This window comes from Typopeltis vanoorti, chromosome 4 (assembly GCF_054136105.1).
Source record: "Typopeltis vanoorti isolate ZY-2024b chromosome 4, IOZ_Tvanoo_1.0, whole genome shotgun sequence".
In the NCBI taxonomy this organism is placed as follows: domain Eukaryota; kingdom Metazoa; phylum Arthropoda; class Arachnida; order Uropygi; family Thelyphonidae; genus Typopeltis; species Typopeltis vanoorti.
The window spans coordinates 65,685,338-65,702,791 of NC_143552.1; the positions used below are offsets into that span (position 1 = coordinate 65,685,338).

Sequence of the window (17,454 nt, forward strand, 5' to 3'; positions counted from 1 at the left end):
ACAGTAGTATTGGATCCTCCTTTATGCACCTTTGGGACTAAACCAGTCCCGAGACACAGATTAAACAACATGGTCAAGGGCACTGATATTTCTTTAGCTGCTTCACGTAAGACCTGTGCCAGTATACCGTCCAATCCCACAGATGTATTCACATTAAGGTTCTGTAATAGACTGTTCACCTCCACTTCATTCATCACAATTCCCGTATAAACTAATGATTCCTTCATTCTTTCAATGTCACCACCTGGATGATATACTAGTGCAAAGTGCTCGCTCAGTAATTCCACTCTATCGACTGATTCAGTAACCTCCTTACCATTGGCATTCCTTAAAATCATTCTGCCATGTACAGTTTTTTTTTTTTGCTTGCAGCATATTGAAAGAACTGTTTGGGATTATCATTAGATTGCATGGCTAGTTTCCTTTTATAATCTGCTTTTCCTTTTTTTACCACACTCGTTACCTTTCATGCCTGCACTTTATACCGTTCGTGTGCCTGCAGGTCACCTTTCTCTTTAAATTCCCTCCACAGTTGTTTCTTTTTTTGCAGCTCAAGCTTAATGGTGTTATTCATCCATTTAACTCCTACTTATTTTACTATTCGGACTCTAGGTATACAATCAGCTATAACCTCCTGTAAATGCTCCTTGACCACTTACCCTTGCAGTTTTACATGCCATGGCACTGAACCAAGCAATCGCTTAAGCTTGTCATACTTGCCGGCATGGTAATTCCACATATACCCTGTCTTAATCGAAAATTCCACACCTTTAGCCACCTCCCAAGTCAAGACCTTATGATTATGCTTACCAGTAGGTGGCAACATGGTCATATTCATTACACTCAAATTCTCAGATGCTATTACCAGGTCAAGCACTCTCAAACCCCTAGTATTTTCAATTACATGCTGTCTCAGATAGTTATCTGTTAATAATTGAATAAAATCCAGTTCCTTCCTCACATGTGTCATCTCCTCCTTCCAATCAATGTTACCATAGTTGAAATCCCCCATAATAATTACCCTCCTTCCACTCATTTCATCAGTTTGTTTATGCATACTATCTCCACCCTCTATTCCATCAGCTGGTCTATAGCAGCACCCAACTGTATATTTTGTTCTGACAATCTCAATCTCACACCAAATAGCCTCAAATGAGCTCTTTTCACGATCCTGCAATACAACTTCAATTCTTCTTGGCTGCAGTTCATCAGCTATCTTTAATAATACTCCTCCCCCCATTTTATTCTCTCTCTGACCCTCCTAAACACACTATAACCTACACATTCTATCCCACTAACTATATCATCTTCTGTCAGGCATGTTTCACTAATGCCAATAACCTGTGGCCAGGAAGAGCCAACCAAGGCCAAAAATTCTTCCTTCTTGTTCCTAATACTCCTGCATTAGTATACATGAAATGCAGAGGTCCCTTTGTCCCACCCTTATCTTGATACGTTATTCTAACTATCCCATTCTGATTACTTGTCCTTAGTACTGGCTCGGGTACATTATATACATTCTTACACTCAACTGTTTCACTGATGTCCCGCATATAGCCCCCCACGCTTGGTAGTTCTAGTTTCCTAGTTCTGCACATCCATTTTCACTTCATTCAGCAACACTTTTTCCAGTCTCCGCACACCAAATCCATTCAAATGCAGACCATCCATCTTGTATAAATCCTTTCGCCCATCAAACTCATTCCACACATCCACGAATTCCACATCGCACCGTCTGCATAACCTGCTCATAAAGTCATTTGCGATTATGGCTCTCCTTCTAAACTCCTCTCTGTCGTACCGTGGCAACAGACTCACCGTCCTAACTTTGTCACTCTTTTCTTTCACTACCTTTAACAATACTTTCAAGTCCTCTCTCATAAAAAATTTATCTTCTTTCAATTCATTCGTACCCGCCACAACTATCAATTCTTTCACCCTCTGTTTTTGCATTCTAATACTTTCACTCTTACATCCTTAAATTTTGCACCTGGTAAGTACGATTTAGTTAAACTCCCATCTATCAGACCTCTTAATAACGAGTCACCGTACAACACTCTTTTCTTAATTTCTGAAACTCTCCCACTCTTACGCTTATTTTTCCTTTCAAACACTTGTTTATTTCTGTTAGCTGAGGCACTCTTGAAAGAGTTTTACAGGTGCTCCAACTGCCACTGTGCACTGTGTATTACTCATAGGGCTTAACGGTAAAAAGCTGAGACCAGTCACTTAGGTTTCTTTGAGAAGAGGAAGTGGTGGAGTAATTCTAGAGGTAAGTGATCAAGAGGGTTACAGATCTGTTATATGCTCTCTCCTCCTGAGGTAATAGATTGAAAATTTGTGTGTATTAAAAAATTAGTTGTTAGGTGGTAGAGGAGATTAGACCAAAACATAGTTACCAAAGGTGTTTTATTGGATTGCTGCAGAAAATTTATAATACATGATAAGACTGGAGAGAACAGAGATCATTCATTGATATTTTGTGATAGTATGGTTAGATTGGACTTGAGGACTAACTAATCTTTGCTTGAAGAGTGGTGAACAAGTTAAATGAATTGCCAGAGGGAGTCTTGTGCTTTGTCAGTTGTGTGATAGGTATGGTGTCATTAATTTGCCAAAAATTTGGCAAATTAATGCAGATTTATTTTACAACATTAGAGGGCACCAAATTAGGACTTTAAATCTTTTATCTGTTACAATTTGTATCGTTTCACTTGCTCACTGTTGTGTATGCAGGGCTGTGTTGTGCTCTGAAGATGCTGATTTGAAATTCAGTGAAATATATGCAAGTTAATAAAAATCTTTTTTTTTTTTTTTAAATAGTTCATCGGCATTGTTAATACCATTAAAAATAATTTATGAATAACCTTCAACACCTAAGCTTATCTGTTAGAATGATGAATTGAGAGGAAGAGCAAGAATCATGATAGGTATACTGAGAGAACTGTGTTAGGAGAAGGAGCATGCTTTCTAGATGTGTAACATATTTGAGGGAAGAATGGATTTGTACAAAAGTGGTGGATTGCATTTGAATGACATTGGTGTGAGTGAACTGAGATAACTGTTGTTAGAAGGAAGTGCAGTAAGTGATGTGAGCAAGAGATCAGAGGAATTAAGAGGCAAAGTGAAAGATCATTGAAAAAGAACAGATGAGACCAGAATGCTTGTTAATGGAAATAGCAGGTAGCATAAGAAATGAAGAGAGAATGGCAAAACAAGAACAAGAAAATGGGGGGGGGGGGAACCGGAGTGTATAGGGAAGTACAGCATAGGAAGAGTGGATGTTGGAAGTAGTAGTGAATGTCTGTATGGGATGATCAGCATAGGAGTGAAATGGAATGGACTGAGATGTGAGGGGAGTAGTTGAGACTATGGAGCTCTGTGGAGTAAGTGGTGATAAACGTGATCAGGGAAAGGACAGATGTGGTGGGGAAATCACAACCAACAGGCTACTCGGGTAGACTTATAAATGAACTGCTGTATTTATTTACAAATGGCAGGAACATCAGAAATAAGGGGGATGAAATTGTTTTACTTATTGAGTTTATTCACCCAGATATTGTTGGAATAAGTGAAACATGGTTGAATGAAGATGACATCCTGATGGGGATAGAAATGGAATGGTACAATGTTTTTTGTCAGGATAGATAGGACAAGAAGGGTGGGGAGAGTTCTGCTGATGATAACAGGGGAGTTATGTTTACATGAGGTAGTGATGCAAGACAGAAATAATGGTAATTATTTCTGTCTTGCATCTTAAAATGGATGTTGCTATAGTCAAGGGAATGTGGAGGATAATAATGAAGGAAGTGTATAAGCAACTTGGGTTAGTGAACAAGGTAAGGATGGTCATTATGGTTGATTTCAATTGTGTTAGTATAAATTTAAATGAAGAAATAACATTTGGAAATAAGGAAAAACATTTTTGAGTTTTTGAAAGAGAACTTAGGCAATATATAAAGGAGGACATGCAAGGATCGAGAGTTTTAGATCTGATCATTTCATCAGACGATGTGTTGTGAGTGGGATTTTGCACTTCCCTACAGTTGGAGAGAGTGATTACCTGGGTTGTGGCTAGCCATATAAAGACTTCTGTGAGGAAAGGATGTATGTGGAATTACATGGTTGATGATTATGAGTAGCTTAGAACAAAGCTAGGAGCTATTGCAATGGGATGAGGAATGAGGAGTTAAGCATGAAAGAAATAAATGCTGCTTGGAAACTGATAGAGATATACTTAACAGCATCAATATGTGAATGTATTCTGAAAGTCAGAAGTCTGAATAAGGCAAGTTTCAAATGCATGAATGAAATGTGGTAAAGATTAAGCATGAAATCCAGAAGAAGGCACTTTGGAGACAGCACATTATGAATTATGGTAATATTCAATTGCACAAAGAGTATATAGAGAGCAGGAAAGGGGGGAGGTTACTCAGTTGATAAGAACAGCAAGAGTGCAGTATAAGCAGAAATTAGCAAATCAGACCATGAAATGTGGTAAGTAGAAAGAAGAATAATTATGTCAAGATGATTTTAATGGATGAAAGTGGCAGATTGGTAACTATCACAGTGGACATAATCAAAATATTCAATGAGCAAATCCTGAGGGTGAAATAAGCACCTTTTCATAAGCATCTTGCAACAGCACAAAGGAGTGGAAGGAAGGAAGGTAAAATTGTTCCACTTCACAAAGGTGATAAGGCTAATGCTACAAATAATAAATCAACCTGTCTATCTGGAGTTGTAGTTAAGGTATTGAAGAGGTTGGTGAGAGCTAGGATACAAAAGTGGGTTGATAAGTGGTAATAAAGGAAGGCTTTGTTTTAATTGACAAGGGAGATGCATATACAGTGGTATACTTAGATTTTGCAAAGGCTTTTGGTAGGTTGCAACACCACTGTTAGTCACTAAAATGTAGCAGATGGGATTGGATGATCAATAAATGAGTTGGGTAGACAACTGGTTCTCAGATATTTATCAGCAAGTTGTCTTTGAAGATGCAGTATCCTGAAAGAGGAAAGGCACTAGTGGTGTACTGCAAGGGTCAGTTTTGGGATCATTGTTATTTAATTTGTATATTAATGATATTGGGATCAGTTTAACTAGTGTTATACAACTGTTTTCAGATAATGTAAAACTGGGGAGAGTAATGAGGAATCAAGCAGATGTTGTAGTCTTACAGGGGAACTTGAATAGATTGTATGAGTGGACAAGTGTATAGAATTGTCATTTCAATGTTGTCATTGTCAGAATTGTCATTTCAGAACCTTAATAAATGTAAGGTTCTGAAATTTGGTAGGCAACAATATGATGCAAAGTATACACTTGGTGGGGGAAGTTGAAGAGACAGAATACTTTTGAGTGGTAGTTTGCAAGCATCTGAAGTTCAGAGGTCATATTGCACAAGTTGTGAAGTCATCAACATCAGATTATTATGAAATAATGCAGAGGATCTTAACATGTATAAATAAGGATTTCTGGTTCCAATGTATCAAGCCTTGATCAGTCCACAGATCAAGGGAATGCAGTTTGCAAAAACATTGTGAATAGGAGGAGGAAAGGTGATATGATTGAGACATTTTAGTTGGAAATGGGTTGTTATTATGTTAATGTGGAAGAAATTTTTCATAGAATGGAAGAAGTGGAACAAGGGGCCATCTCTGGAATCAGTATAAGTAATTTGTGAGGAAGGGCATAAGGAGCAGGTTCTTTGCATGGATAGTGGTTAGTGAGTGGAAGCCTGACATTGCAGTCAATGCAGATACATTGAATGAGTTAAAGCATGGTTTAATGGGCTTTGGGTGTAACACTGTGTTCTCACAATGACTGTTTTTGGAGGTCTGGTGTTAATAATAATATGCCAGGAGAAGATGCTTTGTAAACACCTCGAACAGATAAGGGAAGAAGTGGATCCTTGGGAGAGAGCAGATAAGAATAGCTAGCTTCAGATAACTTCTGTAAGTTTTTTCAGAGGTGTTGCCTCCCAATATAGAGAATAATAACAGCATTACTGTAGTCTATATGTATATAGGGATGTGGGGAGATGGTAGAACAGCTAATTTTGATTTTTCTGATATTTTGACCATTGACAGGAAGGTCTGGCAAATAAGAGAAGAGTATGTAAGAGGAATGGTATATAGTTTATGGAGTGAATTTTATGGATGGAAAGAGTTGTACATACCTGATGAAATTCATTTTAATGGTTTTAGAGTTAGATGTTTGGTGAGAGTGAGTATTGTTTATTGAGCGGTTGGAATTGCAAACTTGGGAAAACTATAAGTATTGGTTGTGTGTGTGTGTGTGTGTGTGTGTGTGTGTGTGTGTGCGTGGGCAGGATGTAGCCAGTGAGTTTAGCTACCCCTGAGACTAATGAGTGCGTGTGTGTGCGCGTGCTGAATGGCATTTCACAGTTTCAAGTTCGAATGGGTTGGTAATGAATGACATTACACAATGGTAATTGGGGATCCAAAGGGATGTTGAAATTCGTGTATGCAAATACCAGATGTATCAGAAATAAAGAAGAAAAGTTTTTGATATTGGTTAGCTCAACTTGGCCACAAATTATAGCCATCACAGAGACCTGGTTGAAACAAAATGATATAGTTACGGGAAGAGAATGTAAAGGATATATTTTCAGGAAGGATAGAAGTTGGGGTACTGTTGGTGGTAGCTAAGATAAGAAAGAACTTCAACCAACAAATTTAGAAGTTAAAGAGGATTTTAAGTTTGCAGGAGATAGTTCATTTAAGGCTATTTGGTGCAAAATAGAAGCCAGTTAAACAAAATATGTTGTTGGTTGTTGCTTCTATAGACCAACAGGGGATCCACAGCAGGATGTGAATGCTATGCATCAACAGATTAGCACAATGATTTTAAGCTGAGCAATTATTATTGAGGGCTTCAACGATAGGGACATAGATTGGAGGAAGAAAAAGGGATCATGGCAAGATAGCAGTGGAATTTTTATGGTTGCTAAGAGATAATTATCTGAAATAGCATGTAATGGAGGGGATCAGAGGTTTGAGAGTGCTGAATTTTGTAATAGCATCGGAAGATATATCCATAACAAAATTAGACATTCCGCCTCCAGTTGGAGAGAGTAACCATGCAGGCTTGTTCTAGAAATTGTTAAACATGTGGAATCTTCTGTCAAGAAAGGATTAACTATGACACTGATAATTATGACAGACTCAGGAGAGAGAAACTATAAGAAAAGAATACCATTAGTGCATGGGAAGTGGTCAGGGATTGCTTGAGAGGAACAGTATCAGACCACATACCCACAGTCAGAATGATAAACTAATTGAGGTCAAGTGGATAAGTAAGGATATAAAGCAAAAGCTACAAAAAAAAAAAAAAAAAAAATATATATATATATATATATATATATATATATGTGTGTATTCCCATTATATATATATACTAGGGGATAATTATGACAGACTCAGGAGAGAGAAACTATAGAAAAGAATACCATTAGTGCACGGGAAGTGGTCAGGGATTGCTTGAGAGGAGCAGTATCAGACCACATACCCACAGTCAGAATGATAAACCAATTGAGGTCAAGTGGATGAGTAATGATATAAAGCAAAAGCTACAAAAAAAAAAAAAAAAAAAAAAAATATATATATATACATCATGTTGGAGGCTTAATGGATTTTTTAACAACACTCAAAAAGAATTAAAATAGACTTTAATACTTCCTATATTTCGTCCTAGTCACTAGGACATCTACGGGGATTACAAAAAAATTAATGTAACATATGCACAAATAACAAACAATACTAAGCCCAACCACGTGGGTGACACTAAAGTCCTATCTAGGTAGAGCGCCCTCTAAGGGCAGTCGTAGGTGGCCTGGAATGTAAGGTGGGAACTCTGGTGATGAGTGTTTCCCAAATCTTCGGAAGCTTAATGCACCCATATTTATTGAGATTTGGTTGGTTTTTGAGAGCTGCTGCTGCTTCTAAGAAAAGTCTCTCTTTCTTGAATTTACTGTGGTGGAGCATGGTGGTTTTCTTCCATGATACTCTGTGGGTGGTGTCCAAAACATGGTCAGCCAAGCCTGAATGGCCATAGTTGTGTTTGAAGATGTAAGACTTGTGTTCCTCTAGACGGATGGATGCTGATCTGCCTGTCTGTCCAAAGTACGCCAGCTTACAGGAACAGGGTACTTTGTAAACTCCAGGCAGAGAGAGAGGAGGGAGCTGATCTTTCGTAGAACGGATAAGGGTAGCCAGTTTGCGGTGGGGCTTATATGCTGTGTGTAGATTGTATTGTTTTAGTATCTTGGCTATTTTTTCAGATGTGCCACGGATGTAGGGTATGGTGATGGCATTTTTAAAATCTTGTTGACGAGAAGGAAGGGGAATGGGGGGAGGAGTTGATTATTTTTTTGATACTGTGATCGCTGTAGCCATTGGAAAGGAAAGTGCTGTGTATGTGGTTAAGCTCATTAGTGAGGGCGGTTCCACTGGAACAAAGATTGTGGGCTCTCTTGGTAAGAGTTTTAATAATGCCATATTGTTGAGAGGGGTGGTGGTGGGAGAGTTTGTGAATGTATCTGCCTGTGTGTGTGGGTTTTCTGTATACGGTGAAGGTAAGTGTATCATTAGGCAGGCGTGTGACTAAGGTGTCTAGGAAGGGCAAACAATTGTTCTTTTCCTTTTCCATAGTGAACTGGATTCTTAGATGTAGACTATTGAGATGACTGAGGAAGGAGTCTAACGTGTCTGGGCCATGAGGCCAAATAGAGAACACATCATCTACATATCTTAGCCAGATAGAAGGTTTGAGTGGGGCTGAGTCTATGGCTCGTTTTTCGAAATCTTCCATATAGAAATTGGCAAGGGGGGGTGAGAGGGGGGAACCCATGGCAGTTCCCTCTATCTGCTTGTAGATTTTGTTGTTCCACGAGAAATATTCAGAGTTAATGGCAAAGGAAAAGAGATCTAAGATGTCAGAGGGAAAAACCTTTTCTAAGAGAGATAAGGTGTCAATTAAGGGAATATTGGTAAACAAAGATGAGATATCAAAGCTTACCAATATGTCTGTCTTCTTCAAGGATAAATTTTCTGTGAGGGCTTTAAAGTGGGTCGAGTTTTTTATATAGGAAGGGGACCTTCCGGTGAGGGGGATCAGAGAGTTGGCCAGCTGTTTAGATAGTCTATAGCAAGGTGCATTGGTAGCATCTACTATAGGCCTGAGTGGGGAATTGGGTTTGTGGATTTTTGGTAGACCGTATATTCGGGGGGGACGGGAACGGAAAGGTTTAAGTTTTTTCGTGACATCTGGGGGCCAGGAAGATACTTTTTTGAGTAAAATTTTAAGTTTCTTAACTTGTGTTTTTGTGGGGTCGTGTTCTAGCGGGATGTAGGTAGCGTGATCGCGGAGGATGATGTTCATTTTACGCTTATATTCACTGGTATTAAGAACGACTGTGGCATTACCCTTATCCGCTCTGGTGATGACGATACTTTTTTCTTTACGTAGTTTCAGGAGAGCCGTGCGTTGGGCATATGATAAATTACTTTTTGGCGGAGAAGAATGCGCGAGGATGTTGGCTACGTCAAGTCTGATGTTGTTAGCTATCTCCGACGGTAAGCGACCGATTCCATGTTCGATGTTCACCATTACGTCAAGCACCGGCACTTCCTTCGGAGCGACGGCAAAATTATGGCCGAGGCAAAGGGCGCTGACGGCATCGTCGTTGAGCCTTTTGGAAGAGAGGTTTATTACTGTCTGGAGAGGTTATGTGTGTGTGTGTGTGTGTGTATTTCCATTATATATATATACTAGGGGGACTCTGCCTCCTGACACCTACAGTCCCCCCGTGAGTTCTGGACTGGTAGGCCAGTTCTCCTTGAATTCTAATGACTCGAATTTTGAAGACTCGAAAGGGGGGTTCTTCCTCCCCTGGCACCTGCGCTGCCCAACCCCCCTGAGTTGTGAACTCGTAGGCCAGTTCTCCTTGAATTTTGATGACTCGAATTTTGAAGACCTGACACTCAGGGTAGCCCCTGAGTTTTAAAATGTTTCAAATAACTTGACTAAAAACGTGACACAAAAACGTTATTAAAAAAGGCTTATCATTTTATATTATAGAGTAGATATATATTATGAAAAAAATGGTGATCAGCATACTCATGAATAGTAAAGTGAAAGAAAAGAGAGGCTATAAAACAGATTATGAGGGAAAATTAGCTAAGCAAGCCAAAATAAATTCAAAAGAATTTTTTTTATTATGTATTAAGGGATACAATGGCTATTAGGATGACTTTAATCATTGCAGATGGTAAGGAAGGTGACAGAAGCAAAAGAAATAGTCGAGTTGCTGAGTGATCACTTTGCAAAGGTGTATTATCCAAGTGTGGATTTTGTAGTTACTGATGGGACAGAGACTGATGTTAGAGTTGATATAGATGAACTGGAGGTACTCAGCATATTGAAAAATATCAATGTGAATACAGCAGTGTGACTGGATGGTAAGTCAGCCCATGTGCTACAAGAATGAGAATGTGTAAGAGAACTGGTTGTTTGATCTAAGTTTCAGCTTTGGCATAGTTCTGAGGCACTGGGAAGAGGATAAGATAATGGAATTATCTTACACTCCTCCCTTCTTACCCCTCTCTCTCTCTCTCTCTCTCTCTCTCTCTCTCTTACCCTCTTCCCTCTTATTGTAATTAATATCTCAGGAGTGGCAGTTAAAGTATTGGAAAAGTTGGTTAAAGGTAAAATCCATTAGTGAGTGGATAGGAATGTGATACTGTATGGTAGGCAGCATAGCTTTTTAAAAGGTAGGTCCTGCCTTAGTAATTCACCACATTTTATAATAGAATGACAGCAGAATTTGATAAGGTAAATGGTTATATCATGATAATGCTGGACTTTGCAAAGGCATTTAACAAAATACTGCATGGAAAATTATTTTTAAAAAATTTGAGAAAATGGTAACAGATGTGAAGCTGGTAGAATAGGAGTGCTGACAGGCAGGCACCAGAGAGTAGTATATGATAGAATGGAAACTAGGAGAATTAGCATGGGTAGTGGAGTGCCTCAGGATTCTGTACTAGGGCCACTATTTAATGTGTATATTAATGATAAAGGGAAAGATTTTAGGGAAAGAGATATTCAGTTTGCTGATGATGCAAAACTAGGAAGGATAATAGTTGATAAAGATGATGTAGATATCCTGTAGGATGATTTAAACTAACTGACATTGTGGATGAAGGATAATGATTGCCAGTTTAATGTTGCAAAATTAAGTTGAAAAGGGTACATACTGCGTATTGTCATTTGTAGCATGAGACTAGAGACTGGGGGTAATGGTGGACAGAGTGTTGAATTTCAGAGGGCATATTGAAAAAGGTTGCTAAAATAGTTCAGCTCGTATGATGATTTGGGTCTGGTAGTAAGGCTTAGATGTTACCCATTCATAAGCAGGGCTCCATAAATACCATTTAAATCTATTGGTCACAAAAAAATTTTGTTTGCCCATAGCATGAATTGTGGTAGAAGGTCTATGTGTGTGTGTGTGTCTGTGTGTGTGTGTGTTATACTAATATTTATATTATTTCATATTATATATACTCTATGTAACATCTATAATTGCTGTCAATGTGAGCAGGTTATTTATATAAATCAGGAATAGGGTGGTAAAATGACAGAGCTCTGAGAGACATTGGCATTGACAGGAAAGTTTTGAGGAGAAAACACCATCCACCATTACACACAGGGATCAGTTTGTGATAAGGACAAAGGCAGATCAAATGATGGTAACTTGTTGAGAAGTTCCTTAATGCCAGATCCTATCAAAAGCCTTGGATATGTCAAGAGCAACAGCACACGTTTTTCTCTAAACTTTTTTGTCGAATGGATCCAAAGCACATCTGAAAAACTAACTAAAAAAAAACAACAACCTTCCAAACACTTACAGACTATATAAAAATTAGCATACCTTATTTGCTTTGCTAAAGACTAGCCACAGTCACTAGACCTTCCAGGTGTATACCATGTCCCTTGTAGTTGTAAAGTATCCTGCTATGGCCAAACAGGCAGGACAGACAATATCTGACTAATTGCTGAACATAAAGATATCTGAACATAAAAATATCTGTTTTGACTACTACAGCTGCTCAGGACATGCTGACTGTGCTGTAGACACCTGCCATAAGATATACTGGAAGAAGGCAACTCTTCTCCATCTCAGCAAATACAAATATGAAAGAATTTCCATTAATCTGCTTCTGCTTTAAGTAACTACCCAAATCTTAACCAACTTGGCTGCATGAAACTGCCCCAAGTTTAGGAAATTCTCATCCTCCTTACATTAGCCTAATAGCCAAGGATGTCCACTTTAGGAGCACTATTTAGGACTTTAGGCTTAGTCTCAGTTGATATGCTTCAGCCTCATTACTTAGTGTAGTGCCTGCATGCACATATCATATCATATTATGTTCCCTGATGATGATAATTTGACTTTGCCAAAATATTAGAAGTATTAATTAAATTTATTTTAGTTAATATATTAGTCTGCACTGTAATTTCCTTAAAAAAATATAGTTATGATGATTGGATTTGAAAAATATACTAACAAGTAAGATAAGTAAGTTAACCCTCTTTATAATGCTATGATTTGGTCCCATTTTGACTACTGTGCACAGATTTGGTACCTGAGTTACTCGGGGATCAGTAGGTGGCAGAGAGGATTCTGAGATGAGTGATATCAACCTGGTGACAGTTCTGTGGAATTCTATGTATGTGCTGCCCAGTTTAGTTGAAAAGCAGAAAAGATGGGGTGTGATAGAAACTTATAAAAGGGATTGTATAATAATTGTAAAATTGTATAAGATTGGCATGAAGGAAATTTTAAGTACACACACATGCAAAGAGAGAGAAATGTCACCCCTGGAATTTTTCTGGACATTACATGAAGTTAAATGGTTTCTCTGAAAGGACCACACATCTGTTCGAATCCTACAAGCCAAACCAAAACAAAGAATCTATACGTCGAGTTCCAATATCACATATCTCCAGAATTTTAGAACCAATTTCAAGAATTCTGAAGAAATATGATCTAACACTATTTATATTCCTATCAATAAAATATCTACCTATTTCCCATCGTCTAAAGATAGATGCTCTACTATGTCTCTTCCTGATGTATACCAAGTTCCATGTGACCGCCATCTTTCTTACTTTGGACAAACTGGACATATCTGTAAATAGTTGAAAACAGTATTCAATTATTTACAAATACTACATCAATCTTATATTCTTCACAACAAATCTGATAAGTCTGGATTGGCACAACATGGAATAGAGGCAATCCACAACATTCTCTGGTATAAAACTCGCCTTCTACACGGAGGCCTTACTTCAATGCCCTAACTTGAACCGAAATGACTGCATATCCTTGTCAAAAATATGGGAAAGTTTGATCCGAATAACACATTAATATATATATATATATATATATATTTTTTTTTTTTTTAATTTAATTTTATTATTTTTTTAATACCTTCTAGATACTACATCTGTCTAATGATATCTTTAATATGATTTTATAAATTAAGTTTTTTGTATGACATTGTGAGCTTATACATGTAATTTATTTCTGCACTCTTATATTTACATTTCTTCAGTGAAATGATATCGTGATTAGCGATGTAACATCACCATCATGCAACGCGTTCTAATTTTGAATGATCAATTGTTTGTATTCTACCTTGTAAAAGATTATTTCCTACCAAGCCGCTGATGATAGTTTATTATTTTCAAACTGAAATATCTGGCAATATAATAAGTAATCTTCTTGTGCTAACGTGTTGATAATTCTTACTTTCATGTCACAAGTTTCTCTCAAAAACAGTATTCAACTATTTACAGGAATTAAACATCATTAAAGTGACGTGATATGATCTACAAAAAACAGCATTACTTGGAACAGTCCATAATTTACAATGCTACCTGACAGACTGATTTTTGGATAGAATATGAATTGCTCTGTATCACCAGTCAAATTGTTGTTTAAATGATATCTTGTTTTGACTGTGTATCAGTTATGATAATAATAAATACCTCTGAACAGCTTAAATGTCTCAATCATATACCTCAATCTTCTCTCCATCCAGTTTCATACACTACATGCCTTCTTTTCCTAATCATTGTTCTGCAGTCCTGATATCATTTTTGCTATCCCCCTCTGTACCCTTTTCGAAGTTACTTTATCCTCCTCAAACCTCAGTGACTAGATCTGAGCACAGCAACCAAATGTGATCTGATCAGTGCCTAATACAATGCCACTACTACTACTACCTTCTTATCTCTGCCAATCAGCATTCTTTTCAGTACTTCAGCAGCTGTCAGGGTTGTCTTCTTGACCTTTGCAACATGCTCCCTATACTAAGCAAGTGAGATTGAGATCATAGCAGATAGGAATTTGAAAGCTCACCAAAAGAGAGAGAGTGGGCATGCACCCTCCTATCTGTGGATCCCAAATTTCAAAACCTTACAGTTTGCTGTATTAAACTGATGTCCCTGTTTATTTGTCCACCTTTCCAGCATATTCAATCCTGAGGAGCCACAACATCAGCATGTTAATTATTTTGGGGCTAATTCTAAGTAACATTCCAAGAATTCTTTTCCTTCTTGCTATATCTGTTTTCTTTAACATAGTATTACTGACATACCATTGTAAACACATGCATAAACTGTCTTTCTGGAAAGATAATTTCTCTCTATCTCCTCCCACCCCCACCCTCGCAATTACATTAAAAAGAAGCTGATGTATAGATGTACATTTAAATTAAGTACATTTTTGACTTTTTTTTAAATAGAATAAGTTGTTTTGTAAATTTTGTTTCTGTTTTTTTTTTTTTTTTTTTTTGTGATGCAGTATTGTTAGTGACCATTATTTTTTTTAGTACTTGATACCCTTCTTATCAGCATGTGATGCTGCATATTTCAAAATTGCTCAAAAATGCCTGTTTAAGTTACAAATTTATTCCTAAAAATAATTTAGGAATTATTTTTGTAAATGTAAAATTTCTTTAAAAGAAAAATATGATATTATGAAATAGCAAGAAAGTTTATTTATAATATTAAATATTCACCAAATCTACAAACATTATATATATAGTGCTAAGAAAATTTCTTGCTAAAGTTATTATGCAGTTTCATTAGATTTATATTTGATTGTTATTTTAAATTTAATGAGTGTGAAATGGAAGACAGGAGAGATTATTGCCCAGATGATATGCAGAATTTATTGCCAGAGACACGTGAATGTGTACAAAGTACAACATCTCTCTCTAGTAATAGTGTGTACTGCACTACTGTTGTTATTTTCTGGACTAGTCCTGTAATGGGATTACTCTGTAACTTACTACCAAAAAAAGACTAACTATATAGTGCCTGATATGTGAATAAGACTATTTTATTCTATTTATTTATTTATATTTTATGTATTTATTTACTTTTAATTTATTTATCTATTTAGTTTTTGTATAGTCTTTCTGTAGCAATTAATTTGCTTAATATAATTTTATGATAGTTTTGTGTGAAGTATATTTTGCATTGTATGGAATATGATTATGTAGCATTATTCATGTATTGAATGAAAGGATTTTTTCATGTTTTAAGAAATATTTAATTTAGGATTGTTTGTTCAGAGCATATTTTATTATATTTTTAATGCTTATGGAATCCACAATTTTTTTTTATTTTATTATTTTATTTTTTTCTAATAATAAATATTTGAAGCTTTTCAAAATTTCAGCACTGTCATATTTGTATAGGAAATATACAATAATCCAATAGCTATATCTTTTATTAAATAGGGTTTTATTTCTTAGTTGTAATTTTTGTTTAATCATTCAGTGAAAGAAAAAGAAAAAAAAATATCAAAAATATATATACAAGGTTCACAATTCTGGAAAATGTCCTGGAATAATTCTGGAAAACAGACAAAAAAAAAAAAACTGTTATTTTAATGTTTTTAATCAGACCGGATGAAATATTTCAGGATTATTCTTGGATATTATGAAATCACCACTACTTGGTCATGTACACTGATATTAATAACCTATACACTGTTTTCCATCATTACATCATCTCATTCAATAAAAGCAAAAGAAAAAAAACAAAATATATATAAAATAACTTGCATACACATACGTAGTTCATAACTGTAGAAAATGGCTAAAGAAACAGGTAAAAAAAAAAAAAAAAAGAGTTATTTTAATATTTTTAGTTTCTTAATGATTTCATTATTTTAGATATACTACTGAATGGATGTGTGTATACTGGTATTTAGCAATACCTGTATAGCCTTTGATACATTTGTCTATGCCTATATGTATATGAAACAGACATTGTATTTTATGATTTTGGTAGGATAACATACTGAGAGTTTGTAAACAACTAGGATGCATATAATCTTTAATATTTTGAATTACTAATGATAAAATATAAATATGGCATGAATTACAAGGTATTACTTCACTATCCCCACTTTTTTTTTTTAAATAAAACTACTTTATTTTCATCTTTTAGCATAATATCAAGATGTCAGATAGTACACATCTGAGCATTTTTGTTACGGGTGGTGCAGGATATGTTGGAAGTCATACTGTTCTTGAGTTACTGATAGCCAATTATGAAGTTATTGTTGTAGATAATTTTTCAAATGCTGTACCAGGTAATGAAACTTATATTATCTTGACTGTTTCGTATTAAACTGAATAATAAGAGTTTAAATGTAGTCAAATGCATTATATGGTGTGTTCATTTTGATTTTATTAGCATTGTTAGATTTTTAGAATATGTTATATTTTGTTGATAGGCTGGTGAATGAATCTGAGACTGGTTGTTGAAATTAATTACCAGGTATTGACTTGGTTTGGTAGGTGGCCAGACAGTATAAGGGGTTCAGTTAAAAAGTATATACTGATAACTACAGAGGTAGGTTATTATGGAATAATTCAGAATAATACAGTGGGATGAACTGTGAGGAAAAGAGATTGATAGAGCATGGGGATTTTTTAAAATATATCTTTAACCAATGAAACAAGCAATGCATACTGAGAATTAGACTAATAAATAAGCTAGTAGAGAAATGGATGAATAGAGAAATTAAGTAGCCACTGGAGAAATAAGTTATATTTTGAAAGAAGTGTTAGATGGCAGGTAATGACCACATATATGAGGAGTATAAAATACAGGATAGAAAAGTGACAAGCTTGGCAAGAAAGAGAAAAATGGAGAATGAGAGAAGATTGACTGGTCAGATTAAAGGAAATGCAAAGGAATTTTCAGTATGTAATGAATAAAGAGTAAGAAAAACTATAGAATTGTAATACTGGTCAGTGGCGGAAAAGTGACTATCTCAGAGAATTTAGTATAATTATATATTGTGAGTCTTGTTATACAATGCTTAAGAGGGTAGAGGGGGGG

The 17,454-nt window shown here is 36.1% G+C and overlaps 1 protein-coding gene across 5 annotated transcripts in view; it reads left to right on the forward strand.

Moving 5' to 3' along the window:
* The window catches only part of Gale (UDP-galactose 4'-epimerase), a 241,401-nt gene that overhangs the window by 10,053 nt on the left and 213,894 nt on the right, over positions 1-17,454 (forward strand). For 2 of the 5 annotated variants that reach the window (XM_090391234.1, XM_090391232.1), the window contains exon 2: positions 16,555-16,699. In XM_090391234.1, coding sequence (XP_090247360.1) covers positions 16,567-16,699 — 133 coding nt within the window. In that variant the 5' untranslated portion in view covers positions 16,555-16,566. Of the gene's footprint in view, positions 1-15,342; positions 15,422-16,554; positions 16,700-17,454 lie in introns of those variants that run through there. The other 3 variants (XM_090391233.1, XM_090391237.1, XM_090391235.1) reach the window with 3 other exon arrangements.